Source organism: Salmo salar, chromosome 20 (genome assembly GCF_965601325.2).
Source record: "Salmo salar chromosome 20, fSalSal1, whole genome shotgun sequence".
Classification (NCBI taxonomy): Eukaryota; Metazoa; Chordata; class Actinopteri; order Salmoniformes; family Salmonidae; genus Salmo; species Salmo salar.
In genome coordinates, this window is record NC_138310.1 from 789701 (window position 1) to 813212 (window position 23512).

Here is a 23512-nt window from a genome sequence, read left to right on the forward strand (position 1 = left end):
CCTTCGCAATGAATTGCCTGTTTATGACTTCAAGCCTGTCAACTCCCAAGATGAGGCTGGTGTAACCGATGTGAAATGGCTAGCTATTTAGCGGGTGCGCGCTAATAGCGTTTCAAACGTCACTCGCTCTGAGACTTGGAGTAGTTTTCCCCTTCCTCTACATGGGTAATGCTGCCTCGAGGGTGGCTGTTGTCAATGTGTTCCTGGTTCGAGCCCAGGTAGTAGCGAGGAGAGGGATGGAAGCTCTACTGTTACACTGGCAATACTACAGTGCCTATAAGAACATCCAATAGTCAAAGGTATATGAAATACAAATCGTATAGAGAGAAATAGTCTTATAATTCCTATAATAACTACAACCTAAAACTTCTTACCTGGGAATATTGAAGACTCATGTTAAAAGGAACCACCAGCTTTCATATGTTCTCATTTTCTGAGCAAGGAACTTAAACATTAGCTTTTTTACATGGCACATATTTCACTTTTACTTTCTTCTCCAACACTTTGTTTTTGCATTATTTAAACCAAATTGAACATGTTTCATTATTTATTTGAGGATAAATTGATTTTATTGATGTATTATATTATGTTAAAATAAGTGTTCATTCAGTATTGTTGTAATTGTCATTATTACAAATAAATAAATAAAAACAATTGGCTGATTAATTGGTAGCGTTTTTTTTTGGCCCTTCAATAATCTGTATCGGTATCGACGTTGAAAAATCATAATCGTTTGACCTCTAGTGTAAATCTCTCTAACTACTCAGAAAGACACTTCTGAACAATAAGCACTTTATCTTGTGAGGATCGGACATTCTGAGGCAGAGATATTGGCGAGAGATATTGGAACTGATGCGGTCAAAGTTGACATTGTTGGGGTAATGATAGATTTAGTCCATATTCACATCCATATGACTAACATCCAGATGTATTCTTAAATATACTGTACATACTTGGAAAATGGCAACGTCCATCATTACAATTTATTGATTCCATATGTGTTATTTCATAGTTTTGGTGTCTTCACTATTTTTCTACAATGTAGAAAATAGTCAAAATAAAGAAAATCCCTGGAATGAGTAGGTGTGTCCAAACTTTTAACTAGTATTGTACATTATGTACATGCACACTTTGACCGCTTAACAATGGCCTTAAAAATCTAAATTTCACATGACATCCTGCCTAACTTTGTGCTTCACACCATCATTGTTTGACCTAGCATGGATGACAGATACAGGTTTTCTTCTCTACTATAGTTTAGTATGTGTAGAATACTCTATGGCTGCCCCTGTATTTACAGCATTTGTGTTTCTCCAGGCCGAGATGGTGCTCCTGGGTCCAAAGAATTTCGAGGAGTCAAAGGTCTTGGAGGTCCAGCAGGTCTACAGGTGACTTGACCTGGACTGACAGTCATTATGGGATCACCACAGATTCAGATATAAATTCTTGATATAGTACTTTTTGTCAAGGCGTTTTTACAATGTATGGGGAGATTTTATTCTAATGATTTTTTGGGGGGTCACATCCTTTTATGTCTTTGGATCTGTAGGGTTCCTATGGTTTACCAGGTATACCAGGCTCTACATGGCCCAAGGGGGAGAAAGGTCCCATGTCCCCAGGAGACTGTGGACTCACCTGGGGATCCAGGAGTTCCTGGGACTGAAGGGGTCCCTGGATACCTAGGACTGAAAGGCCAACCTGGGCTAAAGGGCAACCCTGTGAGTGTGATCCACTCCACCTTCACCATTACATACTGTACAATCAATGCCAATGACTGGAGGATGGTCATTGTAACTCAGTAATATCTGATTGAGGATCAGAACCATTGTATTAGTGAACAGCGTGAGCATGCTGGACTAGGATTTTGGACCTGAGCACATGGTCTTAACATGCTAAACACTTGGCTGTTGTTATAGCCTGTAACTTGTGCCTGTGGTTTTTCATGGACAGACCATGTGATTTGGAAAAACTTGGGGCCCTACCCATGACGAAACCAGAGTTAACTGTTTGGTGTCTGTTTGCTTTAGGGACCTCCGGGGCTCAGAGGTGATCGGGGGGATGCTGGCTCTCAGGGTGTGCGTGGATGGACAGGCCAGATGTGGACTCAGGGTGTGGCGCCCCAAGGGGGGTAACCTGGGGTTGCAAGGCCTGCGAGGGAGCCCTGGGGATCAAGGTACAGTAAGATAATAATTTTTTCAAGAGAAATCTGGCTTCTCAGCAACCTATTTCACAAAATGATGTGTGAGTGTGTCTCACTCTTGTCTAATTTGTATCTCACTCCTGCCAAGCGCCCTGAGTTTTTGATGACCCACGTCATCAAGAAAAACTCCTTCAGTGCTACACAAATTGGTTCAATTATTCATTTACTAGCTAACTAAATATTAACACAAAATAAACATACAACCTTTACATGAGTCAAAGATTCCTAGTGGACTGACACAATATGACGACTTGTTACAACAGAGATGGAGAGGGGGGAAAGAGAGAGAGAAAAAGGGACACTTATCGTTGACACATTTCAGAACTATTCTCACATGAATCACATACACTACCATTCAAAAGTTTGGGGTCACTTAGAAATGTCCTTCTTTTTGAAAGAAAAGCTAATTTTTTGTCCATCAAAATAACATCAAATTGATCAGAAATACAGTGTAGACATTGTTAATGTTGGAAATGAATATTGTAGCTGGAAACGGCTGTTTTTTTCTGGAACGTCTACATAGGCATACAGAGGCTGGGGGTGCTTTGGTTGTGGTAAAGTGGGATATTTGTACAGGGTAAAAGGGATATTGAAGAAGGAAGGAATGACCCAAAGCACAGCTCCCAACTATGTAAGAACTATTTAGGGAAGAAGCAGTCAGCTGGTATTCTGTCTATAATGGAGTGGCCAGCACAGTCACCGGATCTCAACCCTATTGAGCTGTTATGGGAGCAGCTCTGACCTTATGCTACGTAAGAACTGCCCATCAAGCCAATCCAACTTGTGGGAGGTGCTTCAGGAAACATGGGGTGAAATCTCTTCCGATTACCTCAACAAATTGACGACTAGAATGCCAAAGGTCTGCAAGGCTGTAATTGCTGCAAATGCAGTATTCTTTCACAAAAGCAAAGTTTGAGTAACAATTATTATTTCAATGAAAAAAATTATTATTTTTAACCTTGTCTTGACTATATTTCCTATTTATTTTGCAACTCATTTCATGTATGTTTTCACAGAAAACAAGGACATTTCTAAGTGACCCCAAACTTTTGAATGGTAGTGTACTTTGCACACGCACCGTGTCGTGGAAATATTCACTCAGTCATATTTCACAGATACCGGAACTTGTGAATTCAAATAGACTTTTTTACAAAGTAACAAGCCAAGCTGGCCTATGGACCAACTGCCGGACTCAGTCTCAGTACACTCCTTTTATACAGTTTCATGCTTATACAAGTTTCATAGTCCCTCCACTTAATGCTAATAACCCTATCCCCTTGGCTTTACTCCACCATTGTTACCAAATCTAAGTTCTTTCCACTAGGCGGGTTTTCCCCTCCCCTCTAGTTCCTTGGATCAATTATATTGGTGGCGCGCCTATACATTATTTCCAGAAAATAATAAGTACAGATTACTATAGGCAATTATAAGATTGCTACATGCCATTATTGGACAATAATATTACTACGGGCCATTATAGGATTAAGTGCAGTAACTATAGGCCATTATAGAATTATACCAATAAGTACACTTAATCCCAGGATTACACATAGTGCCTTTGCTTACTCTCTTTGCTTACTCCCCTAACGTAGGCTAATGCAATTAGCATGAGGTTGTAAGTAACAAGAACATTTCCCAGGACATAGACATATCTGATATTGGCACAAAGCTTAAATTCTTTTCACAAAAAGCACATTCTCAGAAAACACCCATAACCACTGCCCGTTTGGAATAAGAAATCAAGAATGTATTTACGTGTGAGTGTCTTTGTTCACTGTTTATCTCTGTCGGAACCAGGCCTTCCTAAGACAGATGTGGGTTGGCCTTTCAGTGGTACACGTGTAAGGCTCTGATTGTCCAAAAGGGTCCGGACCCGTCTCTTCTACTGTTTTTCATTCTGGAAGATAGCCAGCCGTGTCGACGGTTCCCATTGGGGATGAGCGTAGTAGGATAGTCTCACTTAGATTCGTTTTTCTCGATATCTGACTTAGGACAGCTAATCAGCCGTACCAGTGATTGTCTGGTAGGAGAGCTTAATTCATGGTTCAGGATTCAGACCACTTTACACGCACATCTGCAACCTGACAATGTTCTAGTCTAAAGGATGGTGAGTTTATTTCTACACCTCGTGTTGAGGTTCCAACCATTTCAAATGTTTTGCTCCCGCCTCATGTTTCCTGGTCTCTGAGATTCAGCATTTAAACCACTTTAGATGTGGGCTGCAACTCCTCTTCTTTCCTGGATTGTTTATGTCGTATACCTCCTAAAATCACATTCCTATCTTAACAAAAATACTTTAATCATGTTTCATATTATATGCCAATGTGCCATCTCAGATGTATTCTACGATTATCCTCGTCGAGTGGCTTGTCTGCTCCTCTGTGTTCTTGTGGGGAAGTTTACAACTTGATTTGTTTCCTTATTGGGTAGCCTCATACAGTGTTGCCCCCACTGGCCTCGACAAGGCTCATCATGGGTTAGTATTCCCCCATTTGTGTCTCAGGACGCCCCCACCAGCGGGTGGTGTTGGTGTCTGAAGCACAAATGAAAAGGTTGAATCTTTTGTATGAGTTGTCAGCAGGTGCGTTGTTAGTAGATTTGCTGTAACCTTTCAACCAAATCTCCTGGTGTTTGTGCTTCAAAATGGTCAGTGACTGTCATGGACTGCCAGTCACCACAGCGTCCGAGTGTGGCATCCATTCCAGTACCTGCGAACTGCGACGAGGATATGTTTCTGCGATATCCCACAGTGTTACGCCAGTTGGGATCACAGGGTCAGTGGTGGGACTGACACTGTTAGTTTCATAGAAAGGGGTTTCAGTCCTTCTCAAAGTGGAAAATGTATCATCAGAAGCAGAGTCCACTCTGCACGTTGATGCTATGTTTCCTGATACGGCCGTGGTGCTTGCGGAGTGTCCAAAGGACAAAAAAAGTTCATCTTAGCTACAGTATTGCATGACTCATAGGAGGAGGGAAGTTGCTCACTCACAGAGACTGCTAGCTCGGGAATCATGAAAATAATAGTCAATCAGGTTTGCTGGTTGAATGTGACGAGATATCGTAATATCTGCTTGAGTCAGATTTTTCACCAAGAGGTGTTGAAACGTCTTTTTCCCAACAGATACTCCTTGTGGATGACTGTGTTGCAGCCACCATTAGGAGAAGACAGTGTTGTCAGTGGAGACAGCACGGTTATTTGTAACCACAATTGGTTGTTTTTCCAATCTATCAGTGGGACCAAACCATCCGTCAAGTCTGCCCCGAGTAGCAGGTGTTTAGTTTCGAGGCTGGTAACATACACAGGGTGAACAAGCGATACGTCTTGGAAGTGTAGTTTCAGCATAAGTCTCAAAGTGAGAGGCGAGGTAATCTGAGTGAAACCTCAAAGTTTAGTGTCGCAACGTTCCATTTTTAACCAATGTTTAGCTGGGTTCTAAGCCCTTTTGAGATCTTTGAACAATATTTGAGAGATAAGCGATATTGTCGAGCCCAAATCAGTTAGCGCATCACAGTTTAAGCAGTCCTCCAGGAATGTTTTGAGGTATGGCCTGTTTGAGTAACGTTTTGTGGTCATATTCCACACAAACATGAAGAAATACTCACCGTGTCTTTTCACGCTTTTAAAAATAAATAAATAAATGTACCCCTTTTTCGTGGTATCCAATTGGTAGTTACAGTCTTGTCTCATCACTGCAACTCCCGTATAGACTCAGGAGAGGCGAAGGTTGAGAGCTGTGTGTCCTCTGAAACACAACCCAACCAAGCCAAGCCGCACTGCCCACTTAACCCAGAAGCACCAATGTGTCAGAGGAAACACCATACACCTGGTGACTGTGTCAGCATGCATGGTGCCTGGCCCACCACAGGAGTCACTATTGCACAATGGGACAAGGACATCCCTGCCAGCCAAACCCTCCCCTAACCCAAACATTGCTGGGCCAACTGTGCACCGCCCCATGGGTCTCCCGGTCGCGGCCGGCTGCGACAGAGCCTGGACTCGAACCCAGAATCTCCAGTGGCACAGCAAGCACTGGGATGCAGTGCCTTAGTACACAGCGCCACTCGGGAGGCCCCTTTTCATGTTTTTCAAGAGCGATAGACAGAGAGATAATACTTTGCTTCGGCCAACAAATATATCTTCTTAAATTTCCTTAATTGGCTGGCCCATATGTCCTAGCTCTAGGAATTAATACTTGTCAAGTCTGCTCGCTCCTGAGTCGTGAGAGACAGAGATAATACTAATATATTTTCTCAAATTTCTGTAATCGGCTGGCCCATATGTCCTAACGCTAGAAATGTAATAATTGGCGAGTCTACTCACTCTTACCCTTTGTATCATATACAACACCGGAGTCAATCTCTCTCGTATCTTGGACAAAAGGAATCACACACATTCACTCTCAACTATAATCCTGCTACAGCTCTTATTGGTGTATAACATAATCTGCTACACAATTCATATAGACTGAATTCAACAGGAAGGACAAATTCTATCTTAGATTCCTTGCACGGGGGCTCCAATATGTCGTGACTTTACTTTCATTAATCTGATGACTGTTATTTATTTAATCAACTAACTATGTTTAATTGTTACCCGATTAAATGAATCATGTAACAATTAACTCATTAGGATTTGAGGCACCATGGAAGAGGTTGTTTAATGAGTTACCATCTCCTGAATTAATCTCTAAAGGTCTTTACCTATCACATCCAAAAAACAGTCAACGTATTAATCATTACCTCTTATCATATAATCATTCTGAACAGTCGTAACCTCATGCATCTGTAAAAACCCCAGCCTTACTCATGATTCAGTACTACACAAATTGGTTTAATTATTTATTTACTAGCTAACTAAATTATAACACAGAATAAACATACACCCTTTACATGAGACCACCGTCCCTAGTGGACTGACACAATATGATGGCTTGTTACAATGGAGGGGGGGGGTGACAGAGAGAGAGAGAGAGGGACACATCATTTACACATTTCAGAACTATTCTCACATTAATCATATCCTTTGCACATGAACCACCACCTGTTTTCAATAAGAAATCATTCATGTATTTTTGTGTGTGTGCCTTTGTTTGCCATTTATCTCTGTCCGAACCAGGCCTTTCCTGGTCTAATGTTAATCGTTGTTGGCAATCCTTTTATGCACTCTGGACAAAAGGGACAGTTCTGTCAGTCTGACACGCTCTCTGACCTCACTCGGGGAGTGGCTACTTACTATAAACAGTTTATAGGAGATTCTCTTACACCTCCTAAAATCATAATTTTTAATGACATCACAAAATAAAAACCAATATGACATTAGTTTTCTATAGCTCCCCACTGACCGTTCCCCACATTCTTATGATAGAATTATTTTTCCAGTATCCACTTTTGACCATGTTAGAGTTTCGGCGGGAAAAGCCTGTTAACAAAGGCATTCCTTTTGTTCATACTGGAGGAGAGAAAAAGGCCCCTGCTGTAATTTACAACAGGGTGTGAACTGTCGACCATCCAGTAAATCCCTTCCCCCCCTCTGTGGGCGAGAGAGGCCTGGTTACTGCTATCCCCCTCCAGTCTGATCTGACCCATCCTGATCCTCACAGGACAGTCATGACTAAATGTATTCAGTAAGCAACAAATATCAACATACTAGGCTCACCCATATTGAGAATGTATTATCTAATGCGCAATTGCGCTGTTTCCCGCCATTTGTTCATTTTGGAATAGCCTGTCCCCCTTGTAGAATTATCAACTGTTGTCAAAAACACTTGGATCTGAAAATAAGATTCTCTTCCTCAATAGCATACAACGTATTCCTACTACATGTAGATGAAAAGCCAAATTGAATATGACATCCTGGCATTTAAAGCATACATACTTTAAAACGTGGTATTTTCACATAAATTATCAAACAACTACTTAGAACGCAAATTTGAATATTCGGACACGACCACAGTAATTCATATCTCTAATTGATGAATGTCTGTGCTGAAAACAAACATCAAATGAGCAGTTAATTAATTAACGCCCATATTGAATTATGTATTATTTGGTGTCAAAAATAGTTATTTAGAGCCTTGAGATACAGAAGCAGACTCCCAGGTTTGTATTCGCTCCCGAGTGAAGTTCCCCTTGATACAGATCTAAGATCAGCTTCCTCTCCCTAAATCCTAACCGTAACCATTGGGGGGGGGGGGGAATTAGAAACTGACCCAAGATTACCTTGCACACTCTTGCCTGCATCTGGCTGATCTGGGGTGTAACCATTATTCAATTAGTCCACTAAAACAAGAGTTTTTATTGGACAAATTCAGGTAGGTCCATCCTGTTTCTTTTGCTTCCACTTAAGAAACATTTTGTAACAGAATCAGAGGAATGAATACATACATGAATACATCAGTTCATTTTCATAGCAGCCACAAACAGCATCATCACTTTTCTTGTTGTATAATTCCTTCTCGCATCTACGCACTCTCATTCTCAACTTTTCCATTCACTTGTGGACTTCAGTGCACAGCACAACAGCTGTCTGTGACCTGGCGAAAAACCTCTCCAAGCGAAACCTTCATACCAAGACCAGACGGAGAGCACACATTACACCGGTTTTAAGTTCTCTGCGCTGTGAGTTAGAATTCATTTTAAGGTTCTTCTATTGGCAGGTCCCAGTAGGTCCCTCAGGTCCTCTGGCACTGGCCTTTGAACTATTACAAAGAACAGGACCAAGATGCATGGAGAGCCAGCCTTTAGTAATTATGCCTCCAGCCTCTGGAATAGCCTGCCAGAGAATATAAGCAGGGCCAAAACTTTGGACAGAACTTAAAACCTTTTTAGCTTTGCTTTTCCTTCGTTTTTTTATTTCTATAGTGTTTCAGTTTTTGTTATTGTTTTATTTTTTTATGCACTTTTGTTTGATGTGGTAAATATTTCAGTTTTTCTTTGCATTGTTTTTTATTATAATGTGAAGCACATTGCGTTGCATTCCATGTTTGAAATGTGCTGTGTAAATAAAGCTTGATTTGTTATGACCAAAACGCTAACCGCTACACAGCCTATCGTTGACACCATATTAGCTAACATCATAGTCAACATAGCTACTAGAACTAACGCGTTAGTAAACCCACAATCCAATCCATGTGTATAATCACGCAGTACAGTGTACAGCAAGCAGTTTAGCAGTTACACCGGCGAGCCCCATGGCAATAAATTAATAAAACCGAAAGCTTACCTTTACTTGGAAGAGTTGCATTGTTGGATAGCATTAGCCAGCTAGCTAACATAAATAGCATTCCTCTCTGTTTGAGTCAAGTTGTGAGTAGGCAAAATTAGCTGCATCAGCTAGCTACGTAAGTAAAAGATAAACTAAGAAGACTCAAATAAAAAATGTTGGCACATACACAAATTTTGCAGGTGTTATCACAGGTGCAGCAAAATGCTTATGTTTCTAGCTCCAATAGTTCCTCTGTCCAGTGTTTGTGTTCTTTTGTGTTCTTAATCTTTTATTTTTATTGGCCAGTCTGAGATATGGCTTTTTCTTTGCAACTCTGCCTAGAAGGCCAGCATCCCGGAGTCGCCTCTTCACTGTTGACATTAAGACTGGTGTTTTGCGGGTACTATTTAATGAAGCTGTCAGTTGAGGACTTGTAAGGAGTTGGTTTCTCAAACTAGACACTCTAATGTACTTGTCCTCTTGCTCAGTTGTGCACCGGGGCCTCCTACTCCTCTTTCTATTCAGGTTAGAGCCAGTTTGAGCTTTTCTGTGAATGGAGTAGTACACAGCGTTGTATGAGATCTTCAGTTTCTTGGCAATTTCTCATAGGGAATAGCCTTCATTTCTCAGAACAAGAATAAACTGACGAGTTTCAGAAGAAAGTTGTTTGTTTCTAGCCATTTTGAGCCTGTAATCGAACCCACAAATGCTGCTGCTCCAGATGCTCAACTAGTCTAAAGAAGACAAGTTATATTGCTTCTTTAATCAGAACAACAGTTTTCAGCTATGCAAACATAATTGCAAAAGGGTTTTCTAATGATCAATTAGCATTTTAAAATGATAAACTTGGATTAGCTAACACAACGTGCCATTGGAACACAGAAGTGACCCAGAGGATGGAAAATAGCTGTCTTCAGGCAACACCATGGTGCTACCCTAGAGGGTGCTGTTGAGGCTACTGTAGATCTTCATTACAAAACAGTGCGCTTTAATCATTTATTTGATGACATGAATATATTTTGTATCATTTTATCTAGAAGGATAACTTTTCAAATGTTTCACAATTTGTTTTTTAATGAAATTCACTGAGTAGGATGGTCCTCCCCTTCCTCCTCTGAAGAAACTCCACAGACACACACACCATGCATCCTCCTCCCTATCTTTATATACTACTTGTTTCTCATCCATACATGGAATCTTACTTATTAGCCCTGACTTATAAGTATCAATTGCAGAGTGCCCAAAAGTGTTAAACAGACACTGTGGCAGAGGGTCTGTGAAAAGAGTGTCTGTGAAAAGATACTATGGGATTGTTTCCTCAGGTATCCAAGGTGAGCAGGGGACTCCGGGATCCAGAGGCTCCCAAGGCCCTCCAGGTCCCTACCTGGCCGGGCCAATAGAGGACGGCTTCCTATTCACCCGTCACAGCCAGAGGCAGAACGTGCCACAGTGCCCAGGGGGCAGCAACCTCATCAACCCGGTCCCTCCTGTTCATCAACGGCAACAACAGAGGCCATGGCCAGAATCTGGGTATGAGTATACACACACATGTGCATGCGCATCCATCCATGGATGCGCATATAAATACATATACATAGGCATGCATGCATTTATGCACACACCACCACACACACGCACAACCACACACACACACAGATATTCATGCACATACCGTATATAACCCAAAGACACACACACACACAGTCTCCGAAGAAGAACCCAATCCCTGCTGTTCTATCCGATAACAGAACAACGGTTCCGTCTCCTGGATATGCTGCTTTCTGCCCAATAGAAATACATTGATTATATTTCTCTGGTTTGCCCGCTGTCCAGGTACACTGGGGAGCTGTCAGCCTCGCTTCTCTACCATGCCCTTCTTATTCTGCAACACGGACAGCACGAGCCGCTAAGCCTCCTGCAAAGACTACTCCTACCGGCTGTCCACGGATGAGGCCATGCATCGCTTGGTATGGTCCTCATCTCTGGTGACTCACTGGAGAGATATGTCAGCAGGTTCTGCTCTAGTATACACTGGTTTGAACAGATTGTCCTAGACATAACACAGGAAGGAACTCCAATGTCACTCCATAAGTAAATATGGGTCTGCCCTGATAGCCGGGAATCCCCACTCTGCTGGGTAAAATGCCCCTGAGGGGATGTATTGAATTGAATTGTGAATTGAATTGAATTGAATTGAATTACAGTTGCAAAATTCCAGTAACTTTGCCAAAATCCAGAAATCCTATTTGGAATATTCCTGTAATCAGAAAGGAATTAGCAGTACATCTGGAATCCTCCAACCAAGATATTTCGAAAACCTGTGAATTTTGAGAAAGTTTCTCACTCCAAAACTAGCTTGAATTTTGCAACCCTAAATTGAATTGAATTAATGGAAAATGATGCTGGCATGACACGTTTCCTTGTCTGCCCAAGCATGTGCTTCAGAGTCAATTTGATGTATGTTTATTTAATTTTTTGAACTGCCAAATGATATCAATCAATCATACTATATTTGCGCTATATGGGCTGGCTCTGTCTTTGGGCTGGCTACTCTTTTGTCATGGTAGGAACTACAGTCTGAGAAAGAGGAACTCCTGTATGGATGGGTTAATTCAGTAGCTGAATAAAACGCAAGTAAATATTTACCTGAACAAATGTTTTACCTGATCAGGAAAACCTCAAGGCCAGGAAGAACTCTGGGCCATAGTATAATGGCGGTTCATTAGTAACTGAAAACGAATGCTTACTTGTTTATGGCGATGCCATACCAATAGAGAGGTTCGAGGAGTGGGCCAGCAACTGGAAGGTTGCCGGTTTGAATCCCATGTGTGATAGGGGGAAATCGGTTCGAGAGTGGGCCTGAGGGTTGCTGCCATCAGTGTCCTAGATGCCATCACCTCCGGTTGTACCTGTGAGCAAGACACTTAACCCCTAAACTGCTCAACAGGCACTGCACTAGTAGATGCCTACTACTCCACCCTCTTCAACCAAGGACTGGATTCAATCCGTAGTCCTGAAGTTCGGCATTACAGCGTGATTCAAATTTAAAGGCAATGTCTCCGCGCTAGTGGAATCTGTATTCACAGTAAATGCTGCATATGTCGGGCTCAATTGGAAATTACCTTTAAATGTTGATTGCCCAATTAATCTGTGACGCTTCAGCGATACAGATTGAATCAAGCCCCAAATGTGTGTATCTGTGTGTGTATATCAGAGTGGTTGGGCACAGCAGAAGACCAATTTCCATTTTGTGCAATCAGTCTGTAAGGCCTCCTGTAAGGCATCCTGCAGACACCACAACACTACATAGAGACTGAAGACAAAAACACATCATGGTAGCAACACATGACAACAACACAGTAGAAACACAACATGGCAGCAGCACAACATGGTAGCTTCACAAAACATGGTACAAACATTATTGGGCACAGACAACAGCATAAAGGGCAAGAAGGTGGAGACAACAATTATTTAGACACCTTCCATTTTTTTTGTTGATTTTGTTACGTTACAGCCTTATTCTAAAATGGATTAAATACTTTTTTTCCTCATCAATCTACACACAATACCCCATTATGACAATGCGAAATCAGGTTTTGGATTTTTTCTGCTAATTTATAAAATGTCAAAAACAGAAATACCTTATTTACATAAGTATTCAGACCCCTTGCTATTTTGCATTGGTATTTTATTAGGGATCACCTGCCAAGGCACCAGCTACTCTTCCTAAGTTCCAAACACATTAAGACACTTACATTACACATAAAACAAAATATAAAACAGTACATCATATAACACTGTCACACCACCACATATCCACAACACAAAATGTATGACACCACCATACAACAATATTACAATGTACATGTGTGTAAAGTGGGTGTGCTAGAGCCCATGTGCGTATATATCAAACGCTGAATACAAGAAGTGTAGACCTTACCGTGAAGTGCATGTGTCTGTACCCGTGTGTGTGTCTCTTCACAGTCCCCGCTGTTCCATAAGATGTATTTTTATCTGTTTTTTAAATCTGATTGCATCAGTTACCTGATGTGGAATAGAGATCCATATAGTTATGGCGCTATGTGGTACTGTATGCCTCCCATAGTCTGTTCTGGACTTTGGAATTGCGAAGAGACCTCTGGTGACATGTCTTGTGAGGTATGCATGGGTGTCTGAGCTGTGTGTAAGTAATTTAAACAGAAAGCTCGGCGCATTCAGCTTGTCAACAGTTCTTACAAAAACAAGTAGAGATGAAGTCAATCTCTCCTCCTTTGACCCATGAGAGATTGACATGCATATCATTAATGTTAGCTCTCTGCGTACATTCAAGGGCCTGACATGCTGCCCAGTTCTGAGCCAATTGTAATTTTTCTAAGTCCCCCTTTAGTTGCACGACTGAACAGTAGTCCAAGTGCGACATAACTAGGACCTGTAGGACTTGCCTTGATGATATAGTGTTGTTAAAAGGCAGAGCAGTGCTTTTTTATGGACAGACTCCCCATCTTAGCTACTGTTGTATCAGCAAGTTTTGACCATGAGTTTAGTCACCTCAACTTGCTACATTTCCATGTTATTCATTACAATATTTGGTTGAGGTTTATGGTGTAGTGAATGATTTGTCCCAAATACAATGCTTTTAGTTTTTGAAATATTTAGGACTAACTGATTCCTTGCCATCCATTCTGAAACAAACTGCAGCTCTTTGTTAAGTGTAGCAGTCATTTCACTCGCTGTAGTAGCTGACGTGTTTAGTGTTGAGTCATCCGCATACATAGACACACTCGCTTAGTGAAGATTGAAAAAAGTAAGGCGCCTAGCAGCAGACTATGATCGATAATGTGAAAAGTTGCATTGAAGTCTAACAAAACAGCCCCCACAATATTTTTATCATCAATTTCTCTCAGCCAATCATCAGTCATTTGTGTAATTGCTGCGCTTGTTGAATGTCCTTTCCTATAAGATTGCTGAAAGTATGTTGTCAATTAGTTTCCTGTAAAACAGTGCTTTGCCATTATGGGGTATTGTGTGTAGATTGATGACGAAAAAAACCAATTGAATCAATTTTAGAATAAGGCTGTGAACGTAACAAAATGTGTAAAAAGTCAAAGGGTCTGAATACTTTCTGAATGCACCGTATGTCCACAATGATTTTCAGAGTTTTGGTTTGCAAGTAATAGAACTCTGGTAGTGCTAAAGATGACATTCTGTGCTATATCATATGATATCATGTTATATATGTAAAGTGTGTTCACAGCAAACAGGGGCTGGAGCGGAGGGCTCTGGCCAGCCGCTGGCCTCTTCGTGGTCCTGCCTAGAAGAGTTCCGGAAGATTCCCTTCATTGAGTGCCATGGGCGAGGGACTTGCAACTACTACACTGACTCCTACAGCTACTGGCTGGCCTTGTTGGACCCCAAAAACATGTTCAGGTAAAACCAGCACATCGTGAATATTGTCTTCTTCATATAGTAATTCATTATACAGTACACATTTACCCGGTGTTTTCACATTATCCGGTACTCTATTGATGAACTCGTGAGTGCTGTAATATTCATTTGAAAACCATGTCTCAGTTAGTTCCATAATTATATAAAGGGACTTTGTGCCTACAGCTGCAACATCGCAGTAGAGTATTCATCAATGCATTTCGGTAGTGTGGTCTGACGTATGCTCACACTTCTTCTTCTGCTGACGCAGTAAACCCAGACCTCAGACAGTGAAAAGAGACTACCAGGGGAGTATAGTCAGTCCCTGTCAGGTCTGTAGAAAGCAGTGGCAGTGACCCTAAGAGCTAGAACTGATAGGGAAGAAATTGGAGATGCACCTCCCATTATCAGCCACTGTAGGGCAACAGAGAGACTGATTAATTCAATAAAGACTAGTGTTTCAATCATGGTGCTTCCAGGGATACCAAAGGATGTCTCAATTTTTACAAGCGCTGATCCTTGTTTCCATGTTTCATCCCCTCCAGTCCTCTCCTCACCTCATGCTGACGTTTTCAGTAAGCGATAGACAGAAGGAGAGTGCACAAGGAAACAAGGAAAGACTATTGAGACGCAACCCGGTAGTGGCCTCTGCTTAATCTGACGTTTTGTTCTCAGTTTTCCTGTTTGTTTGTTTGTATTTTGTTTTTATTATTAAATGACTGGACTGTTTTATGGCGGATGGTCAGTGTGATCCAGGACTAGATTCAATCAGTTCAGCATTAAGTCGTGATAACCGACAGCTGCAGAGCATAATCATGCGTTGGAGCCGATGGCGCATTCGAATAAATATTTTTTTCATATATGTCAAACAGTTAATATGTTGACACATTTGCTAGAAAATCTGAGATCTTAGGTTTGAGCCTTGGTTTGGGACGAATCAGGAAGAAGTGGTTCTCGCTAAGCAAGCATTGTGACGTCCGTAACAGTGGTGCCATGACCCTGATGAGCAGTTGGGCTCAGGTCAACATCTGGGATCACTTGCTTTGAAGCGAGTTTAGAAGGGGTGAGTGTAACAGAGTTAATAACATACCATAAGCTCACTCCACAGCTAGCGTGAAATGTATCCGAAGGAGCAATTGAATTAGATATTTTTCAGTAGCTAAAAAAAAAAAACGGTTGGTATGTCAAGGAAGACGGTCACGTGTGTTAGCAAGGCAGAGGTCCTAGGTTCAGTGTGAGCCCGAATCAGGAGGAAGTGGTTCTCGCTAGCAGGCAGGCTGACCTCTGTGACATGGGCTATATATAAATAATGACACTCAATAATCATTAAACAAAATAATAAGGATTTATATCAGCCTAATCGAGGTCTAGATTCTCACATTCCCATGTTTGAACTTGTAACACTGCATGGGATTTCTACTAATGCGACTTGGTGTATAAAGCCAGGAGTAGCTTGTGGATTTTACATATCCAATGCAGTTACACCTCCGACACCGCCCTAAATAAAATAAATGATATCCTATGCAGTTGTTGGTTATCGCGGGTTAACGCTGAACTGATTGAATCTAGGACTCAGTCTTTTTGATACATTTGAATGGGAACTTAACTGCCTGACAAAGTGTCTGACTGCCTGATGACTCTTGTTGGATGCTATGTAATAAGGAGAGGGAGGAATGCTCTTCACACTGAAAAAAAAAACTGTCTGACTCAAAAGTCTAAAATAATACTAAATGTATTGTGCAAAAGTAAAAAATGCACACACAAAAAACTGGTGATCTAAAATAATGCAAAATTCATGGTGCAAAAGTGAAACATGCTTTTAAAAAGAGTGATCATGTTTTGCACCTTTCACTCTCACATTTTGTCAAATAAAAATAGGAATTTCCCACTGAATCCAGAGATGTTTTGCAGTCTGCATGGCCTCTCCTTCTCCTTACTGCTACTGCTGCTCTATTACCTACAGCATGCTGACTGAACTAATTTTGCCTGGGCAGAATCACATTTTTCTCATTACTGGATACACATTTGAATAAAAAGTTAAGATTGAATTCCACCACTTTTAAACCTCATATTCATTATCTCCAGCACCATACCAGTCTACATACTGTATGTGCAAATGGTCTGTAGTTAAAAAGATAAGAAGAAACAGTCCTAAGAATGCGCCACATGATGTCATCAACATTAAAACTGAAAATGGTGCTGGAGATAAAGAATACAAGTTTAAAAAGTTGTGGAATTCCACTTTAACTGCCTGTCTAGTTACCTGATGGCCTGTCTGTTTGTTGTATGTTATGTTGTCTATTGTGTGCTAAGAGTATGATAGCAATCTGGTAGAAGATTGGTACCTTATTGGGAGTACATCAGTTACAGATCAGCTGTTAACGCCAGACAGCTGAAATAGGATGAGTTTTGTTATCAGCAATTGAGTTTGGAGGGAAAAGCGTGAACATTTCACTTAAAGCCAGCGAGTGTAATGCATTATGATGCATTAATAATGCACTGCCTTTAAAATGTGATACCCTTACAATATCTTTGTAGCATCTCAGAGTGATCCTGAGTTATTAACAATATTTTTGAGTCACATAGAAAGATTTACCAGATGTATGTGTATAAAAGATTGCGAGCCAATACATGCTTATAACAAGTCATTATGCATTACACCGACATAAGTAAAGTGTTACCAAAAAATAATTTAGCAAAGAAACATGTCGCTCATATCACTAAATTTATTTTCATTAAAATGTCTTAGTAACTTTATCTTAGATTTGTAAACACTGTAGTTGGTTGAATACTGCTGTATACCCACAATGGACATATAGCAATGATGTTGTAATAATCACTTTGTCAGGGAGATATTGAATAATATGATTAAGCATGCTCTCAACTTGGCCCTTTAAATAGAGCTTTAGTGTAGTATTTATATGGAGAGATAAAGTTATCATAATTTCACTGTCCATTGGCGTGTTGAATTAACTCCCATTTTGAATCTGTGTATTCTTTCCAATGGAACCATAGCCACTGTGTTGATCACATTTAATACCAAAGTGAGTAGGCTATGCATTTCCCATTTATCTGTACAATAATATCACCTTGATTTCCTTATTGCTTTCCAATGTTGTGCCTTGCCTGCACCCTTTTTAACTGACATCCTTGCTTTTCAAACCAAATATTGTACTATACTTCTGAGAAATACCCAGAAAATTGTTGTCTGTATGGATACTGTTGCACTTAACTCTTGTATAACCGATGCACTTCAACATTGTGTTTCGATGCTCATTTCTGTGTGAATTCCTTCACTCCCTAATGGTAATGTCATTCATGTGCAAATTGTATTCTATAGCTTGAGTTCGTTTAGAGATGTATTTAAAAGAAGAGACTGTTGTCAGCCTCGAGTTTAATGGTTTTCTGTTCCAGGAAGTGCTAAATTAACTTAAAACCTGTTAGGACTAGGGGGCAGTATTGACACGGCTGGATAAAAAACATACCCGATTTAATCTGGTTACCACTCCTACCCAGTAACTAGAATATGCATATACTTATTACATATGGATAGAAAACACCCTAAATTTTCTAAAACTGTTTGAATGGTGTCTGTGAGTATAACAGAACTCAAATGGCAGGTCAAAACCTGAGAGATTCCTTTACAGGAAGTGGCCTGTCTGACCATTTCTTGAACTTCTTTTCCATCTCTATCATTTACTAAGGATCTCTACTCTAACGTGACACTTCCCACGTCGTCCATAGGCGCTCAGAGCCCGGGAAAAAACAGAATGTCGTCATTCCAGCCCCAGACTGAAACACATTATCGCCTTTCTCAAGTGGCCGATCAAGGGACACTGGGCTTAGGCGCGTGACCCGACCGCCCCCGCCTTTGGGATTTTTTCCTCTGTTTGCCGAAAAGGAGATTCCCTGTCGGAATATTATCGCTTTTCTACAAGAAAAATGTCGTAAAAATTGATTTTAAACAGCGGTTGACATGCTTCGAAGTACGGTAATGGAATATTTAGAATTTTATTGTCACGAATTGCGCCATGCGCGCGACACTTCTTTACTATTTCGGATAGTGTCTGGAACGCACGAACAAAACGCCGCTATTCGGATATAACGATGGATTATTTTGGACCAAACCAACATTTGTTATTGAAGTAGCAGTCCTGGGTGTGCATTCTGACGAAGACAACAAAAGGTAATCAAACTTTTATAATAGTAAATATGATTATGGTGAGTGCTAAACTTGCCGGGTGTCTAAATAGCGAGCCCGTGATGCCTGGGCTATGTACTTAGAATATTGCAAAATGTGCTTTCACCAAAAAGCTATTTTAAAATCGGACATATCGAGTGCATAGAGGAGGTCTGTATCTATAATTCTTAAAATAATTGTTATGCTTTTTGTGAACGTTTATCGTGAGTAATTTAGTAAAATGTTAGCGAATTCCCCGGAAGTTTGCGGGGGTATGCTAGTTCTGAACGTCACATGCTAATGTAAAAAGCTGGTTTTTGATATAAATATGAACTTGATTGAACAAAACATGCATGTATTGTATAACATAATGTCCTAGGGTTGTCATCTGATGAAGATCATCAAAGGTGAGTGCTGCATTTCGCTGTCTTCTGGGTTTTGGTGACATTATATGCTGGCTTGAAAAATGGGTGTCTGATTATTTCTGGCTTGGTACTCTGCTGACATAATCTAATGTTTTGCTTTCGTTGTAAAGCCTTTTTGAAATCGGACAGTGTGGTTAGATTAACGAGAGTCTTGTCTTTAAATAGCTGTAAAATAGTCATATGTTTGAGAAATTGAAGTAATAGGATTTTTAACGTTTTGAAAATCGCGCCACAGGCTGCCAGTGGCTGTTACGTAGGTGGGACGCAAGCGTCCCACCTAGCCCATAGAGGTTAAAGGTAAAGCAATTACTTAACTTTCTGCCATACTACTGTGTATATCATCTACTGTATCATCTTCATTTCTCAGCCACAAGCATAGGGGTTTGGTAAATTAAACTGCCTTGTATAACTGACCATGGAAATTAACTCAAAGGCCGCTCTTGTTATTCTGTATTGCAAGCAGCAGCCACATTTATTAAACAAATAAGGGTCTGAAGCATTGTATGCCCAACATTTTCCCGCCAATAGTTGTAATGAACTGAAACAGTTCAGAATGGAATCTGTCTGTGTTAGTCACACTTCTTTGTGTGCATGTGCGTGTGCTTGCGTGTGTGCGTATGTGGGTGCTTGTGTGTGTGTGTGTGTGCGTATGTGGGTGCTTGTGTGCGTGTGTGCGTGCATGTGCGTCTGATGCACATTTTCTGGGCCGTTGAAATGCTGCAACCCCTAAATGTAATTTACATGTCCTTTTAACAACCCTGAAGCCCTGCTATACCATTATTCATACAGTTGTACAGGTCACCTGTCATTTCCAAGCTCAATAGTGTTGTAACAGTTAGAGAAATGTAGGTAGGTGTGACAATATTTCATTGTAATAAATGAGTGTTCATTTTTCGCTGCTATTTTATATTGTCGACTTCCAAATTGTTTTTATGAAGACGTGTCCTATTGTGTTTTTATCCTGATCAAAATTGCTTTCATGTCGTCCACCAGCCATTGAGTATGGGGATGAGGGTTAAAGTTGCATTGACAACGTCTGGCAAAGCTTGTTGTAGTTTATGTCTGTAATCCATGGCCACAGGGGAGCAGTGAAGAGCTACAGTAAAATGTAGCACAGTAGCAATAGCTACAGTATGATGCAGCCTTCTGTGCAAGTAAGCAGACATTTCAGCATTAACAGAAATAACCTATTAATTAGATTTAGTCTGTGAAATCAATTCCAAAACATTCCATGTAATGCTGTCTGAGGGATATCAGACAGATAGCACTCAGTCTATTATTCCTTTCAGAATAGGCCTTTACAAATCACACTTCAACAAATACATATCCACAATACAGTATGTAAGTGCAACTGTATAGTTTATTCAATTTTAACCTCGTAATTCATGGAAACTGTGTTAACCATGGCAAACAAAATTTAATTTTTCATATTTTATATAAACAAAGGCTAACCTGTTGATCCCACTGTAGCAATCAATGGAAAGGAATCTTTTGTTCGGCAGTATTCCGTGATGTTATCACTTAAGTTTAATATTTTACATTTAAGCGATGACTCTTGCTTCCTGTTTTTAAAGGCTTTTATGAAGCAGACATTTTCTGTTTGTATTTGATTTAGATCAGAGGTGTCTGCTAAATCCATATTGGCTAATTGTTTTATTGTCACGCCTCCATCTAAAATCAATAAGTCTCAGAGGAGCTGCATTTGTGACTAAATGGCTGAACAAAGAGACGAAGACAAAGCGTACAGTGTTTCTAAGTGGTTTATGACACTGCATTCTATTATCGCCAGGCAGCCGGTGGGGAAAGAGGTTGGTGGTCCACACCCCCCACGTCCCTGACAGGCCACCTGTCACTCAACCCAGGAAGCAGAGTGACGAGCTGAGAGGGCGAGCTCCTTATAAGAGCCCCACAGAACCCTCATCAACAGAACCAGGCCGCTCCATATCAACAGATCTAGATCCAGCACACCCCGGTCCAGCTTAGCTCAGCTAGTTTCACCGTGTCTCGTCCCTGCAAACCCAACCCAGCTCTGTTGGACATGAAGTTCTCCCAAATCCACTGTGCACTGGCCCTGCTGGGTCTGGCCCTGGCCATTTGCAGCCAAGGAGCTGCCTCGCAGCCCGACCTGGACCTCCGCAGCCGCAGACTCCTTCAGAGGGCCCGTGCCGCTAGCATTGCCACACAGGTAAGCAGCCTTCGACACTGGCACACACCACAGGCGGCTGGTGGCACCTTAATTGGGTAGAACAGGCTCATAGTAATGTCTGCAATGGCATTACTCCATTCCAGCCATTATTATGAGATGTCCTCCCCTCAGCTGCCTCCTATGGCATACACATACCAAAAAAAGGGTGGTTCAGAAGAAGGAAGAGGTCCATATAGGAAAGAATAGGGCAGTTAAGTTATTGCTCTCACAGGATTACACTATTCAATTACAATTCTACGAGTACCTCTATACTGCACACAGGTGAGAAGCCAATGGCATGGTCACACAGATAGCATGCACTGTTCGTGTCATGACACGAGAACATGAATACAGTAGAGTACAACTCTCATAACGATTCCGGAACACCACTATTGACACATTTACATTACATTTAAGTCATTTAGCAGACGCTCTTATCCAGAGCGTCTTGGTGCATTCACCTTATGATATCCAGTGGAACAACCACTTTACAATAGTACATCTATATCTTTGTTGGGGGGGGACATTATGAGAACATAATGTGTCGTTAGTAAAACAGGTACAACATAGTCCACACTGTGACTCACATACAGTACAGTGCCCTTCACTTCACAGTGAAACAGACTTACACACCACACCGCAATGGAATTCAGTTAAACAGTCTGTGGTCAGGTTATCACATACTCACACACATACTATACACATACTAGGGCATAGACTCACTACAGCTGACACGTCTGTTGTACTTCTTTATTTAGGCAACATTAGTAACAGCAGTGACTACTGCAAGTCAATTTTAATCTGGACTTCGAAGCCAGTTCCACTGTTGATTTTCATTATTCCCCTCTAATCAAAGAGTGATTTAGACCTGGGACACCAGCTGGATGCAATTAATTATCAGGTTGAAAACCAGCAGTATTCTGGACCTCCAAACTCAGATTTGATTACTCCTGGACTACAATGAATTATTTCAGTTGTCAAGCCAAAACATGCAAGTATGAACTGGGCCTGATAGTTGTATACAGTATCAGAGCTTTTTTAGTCATATACTGTTATTGTATACAGCATTCCCATCCCATAAGTTTTTTCTCAATTCTTTTTGTTGAATATATGATTTGGAACATTCTGGTTACGGTCATTGTTGGTGGACAGAGTCAACACAGACAGTCATTCTCTAGTAGGACCCACTTTGCATAAACTGGTTGAATCAACGTTGTTTCAACGTAATTTGTCAAAATCTTGTGATGTGGACTCTATATGGAAAATACATTGGATTGGAGAAAAGTCCACATAAACTGTTGTTTTGAGGGTGACATTTCAACCACAGGATTATGTCATCATGGTAACCAATTTTCAACATAGACAATCCTCGTATAAAATATGTTGAATTTGTACCTTTAAAATAATGTCATATCTTCAATCTTATATCCACTATCAGAAGGAAAAAAAACAATAGGCTGGGCAACACATCCTACTGGAGAATTGATTTATCTACAGCTACATTTTGGTCTCCCTTTCAGTGTTTTAACCAAGCCCAGTCCTGCATAGCTATGATATTTGTCACATTATTAACAATATTCTATCATGAGAGGGATTGTTGAGAGATCTCCACAGAAAAACGAAATGATTCACTGTTGCTATCGAAGTCATCCCAAAGATAGTTTTAACAGAGCAAATGAAATGTGACCATACTTTATCACTCATATATCATCAAGAACACTATTTAGGCCTATATTTGCAAAGTCATCAACAGCTATTGTTTAAATTCAACCTAGAATTCAACTTAATATAGACGATATATTGGCCTACGGTTTAAAGCTCTGGTTGATTTCAAATGTAATGATATTTAGTGATAATAAAACAGAAAAATACCCGGGCATGGACTATAATTAAA

General features: G+C 40.7%; 1 protein-coding gene across 2 annotated transcripts in view; it reads left to right on the forward strand.

The window, feature by feature from the left end:
* Positions 1 to 23512, forward strand: part of LOC106579784 (somatostatin-2) — a 38051-nt gene that overhangs the window by 9194 nt on the left and 5345 nt on the right. The window contains exons 4-10 of one of the 2 annotated variants that reach the window (XR_014381794.1): positions 1318 to 1388; positions 1550 to 1718; positions 2028 to 2173; positions 10727 to 10934; positions 11238 to 11371; positions 14659 to 14831; positions 21223 to 21468. Coding sequence is in view for 1 of the 2 variants with exons in the window: in XM_082966131.1 (XP_082822257.1) it covers positions 21472 to 21618 (147 nt within the window). In the remaining variant the exon portion in view is untranslated. Of the gene's footprint in view, positions 1 to 1317; positions 1389 to 1549; positions 1719 to 2027; positions 2174 to 10726; positions 10935 to 11237; positions 11372 to 14658; positions 14832 to 21222; positions 21619 to 23512 lie in introns of those variants that run through there. The other variant, XM_082966131.1, reaches the window with a different exon arrangement.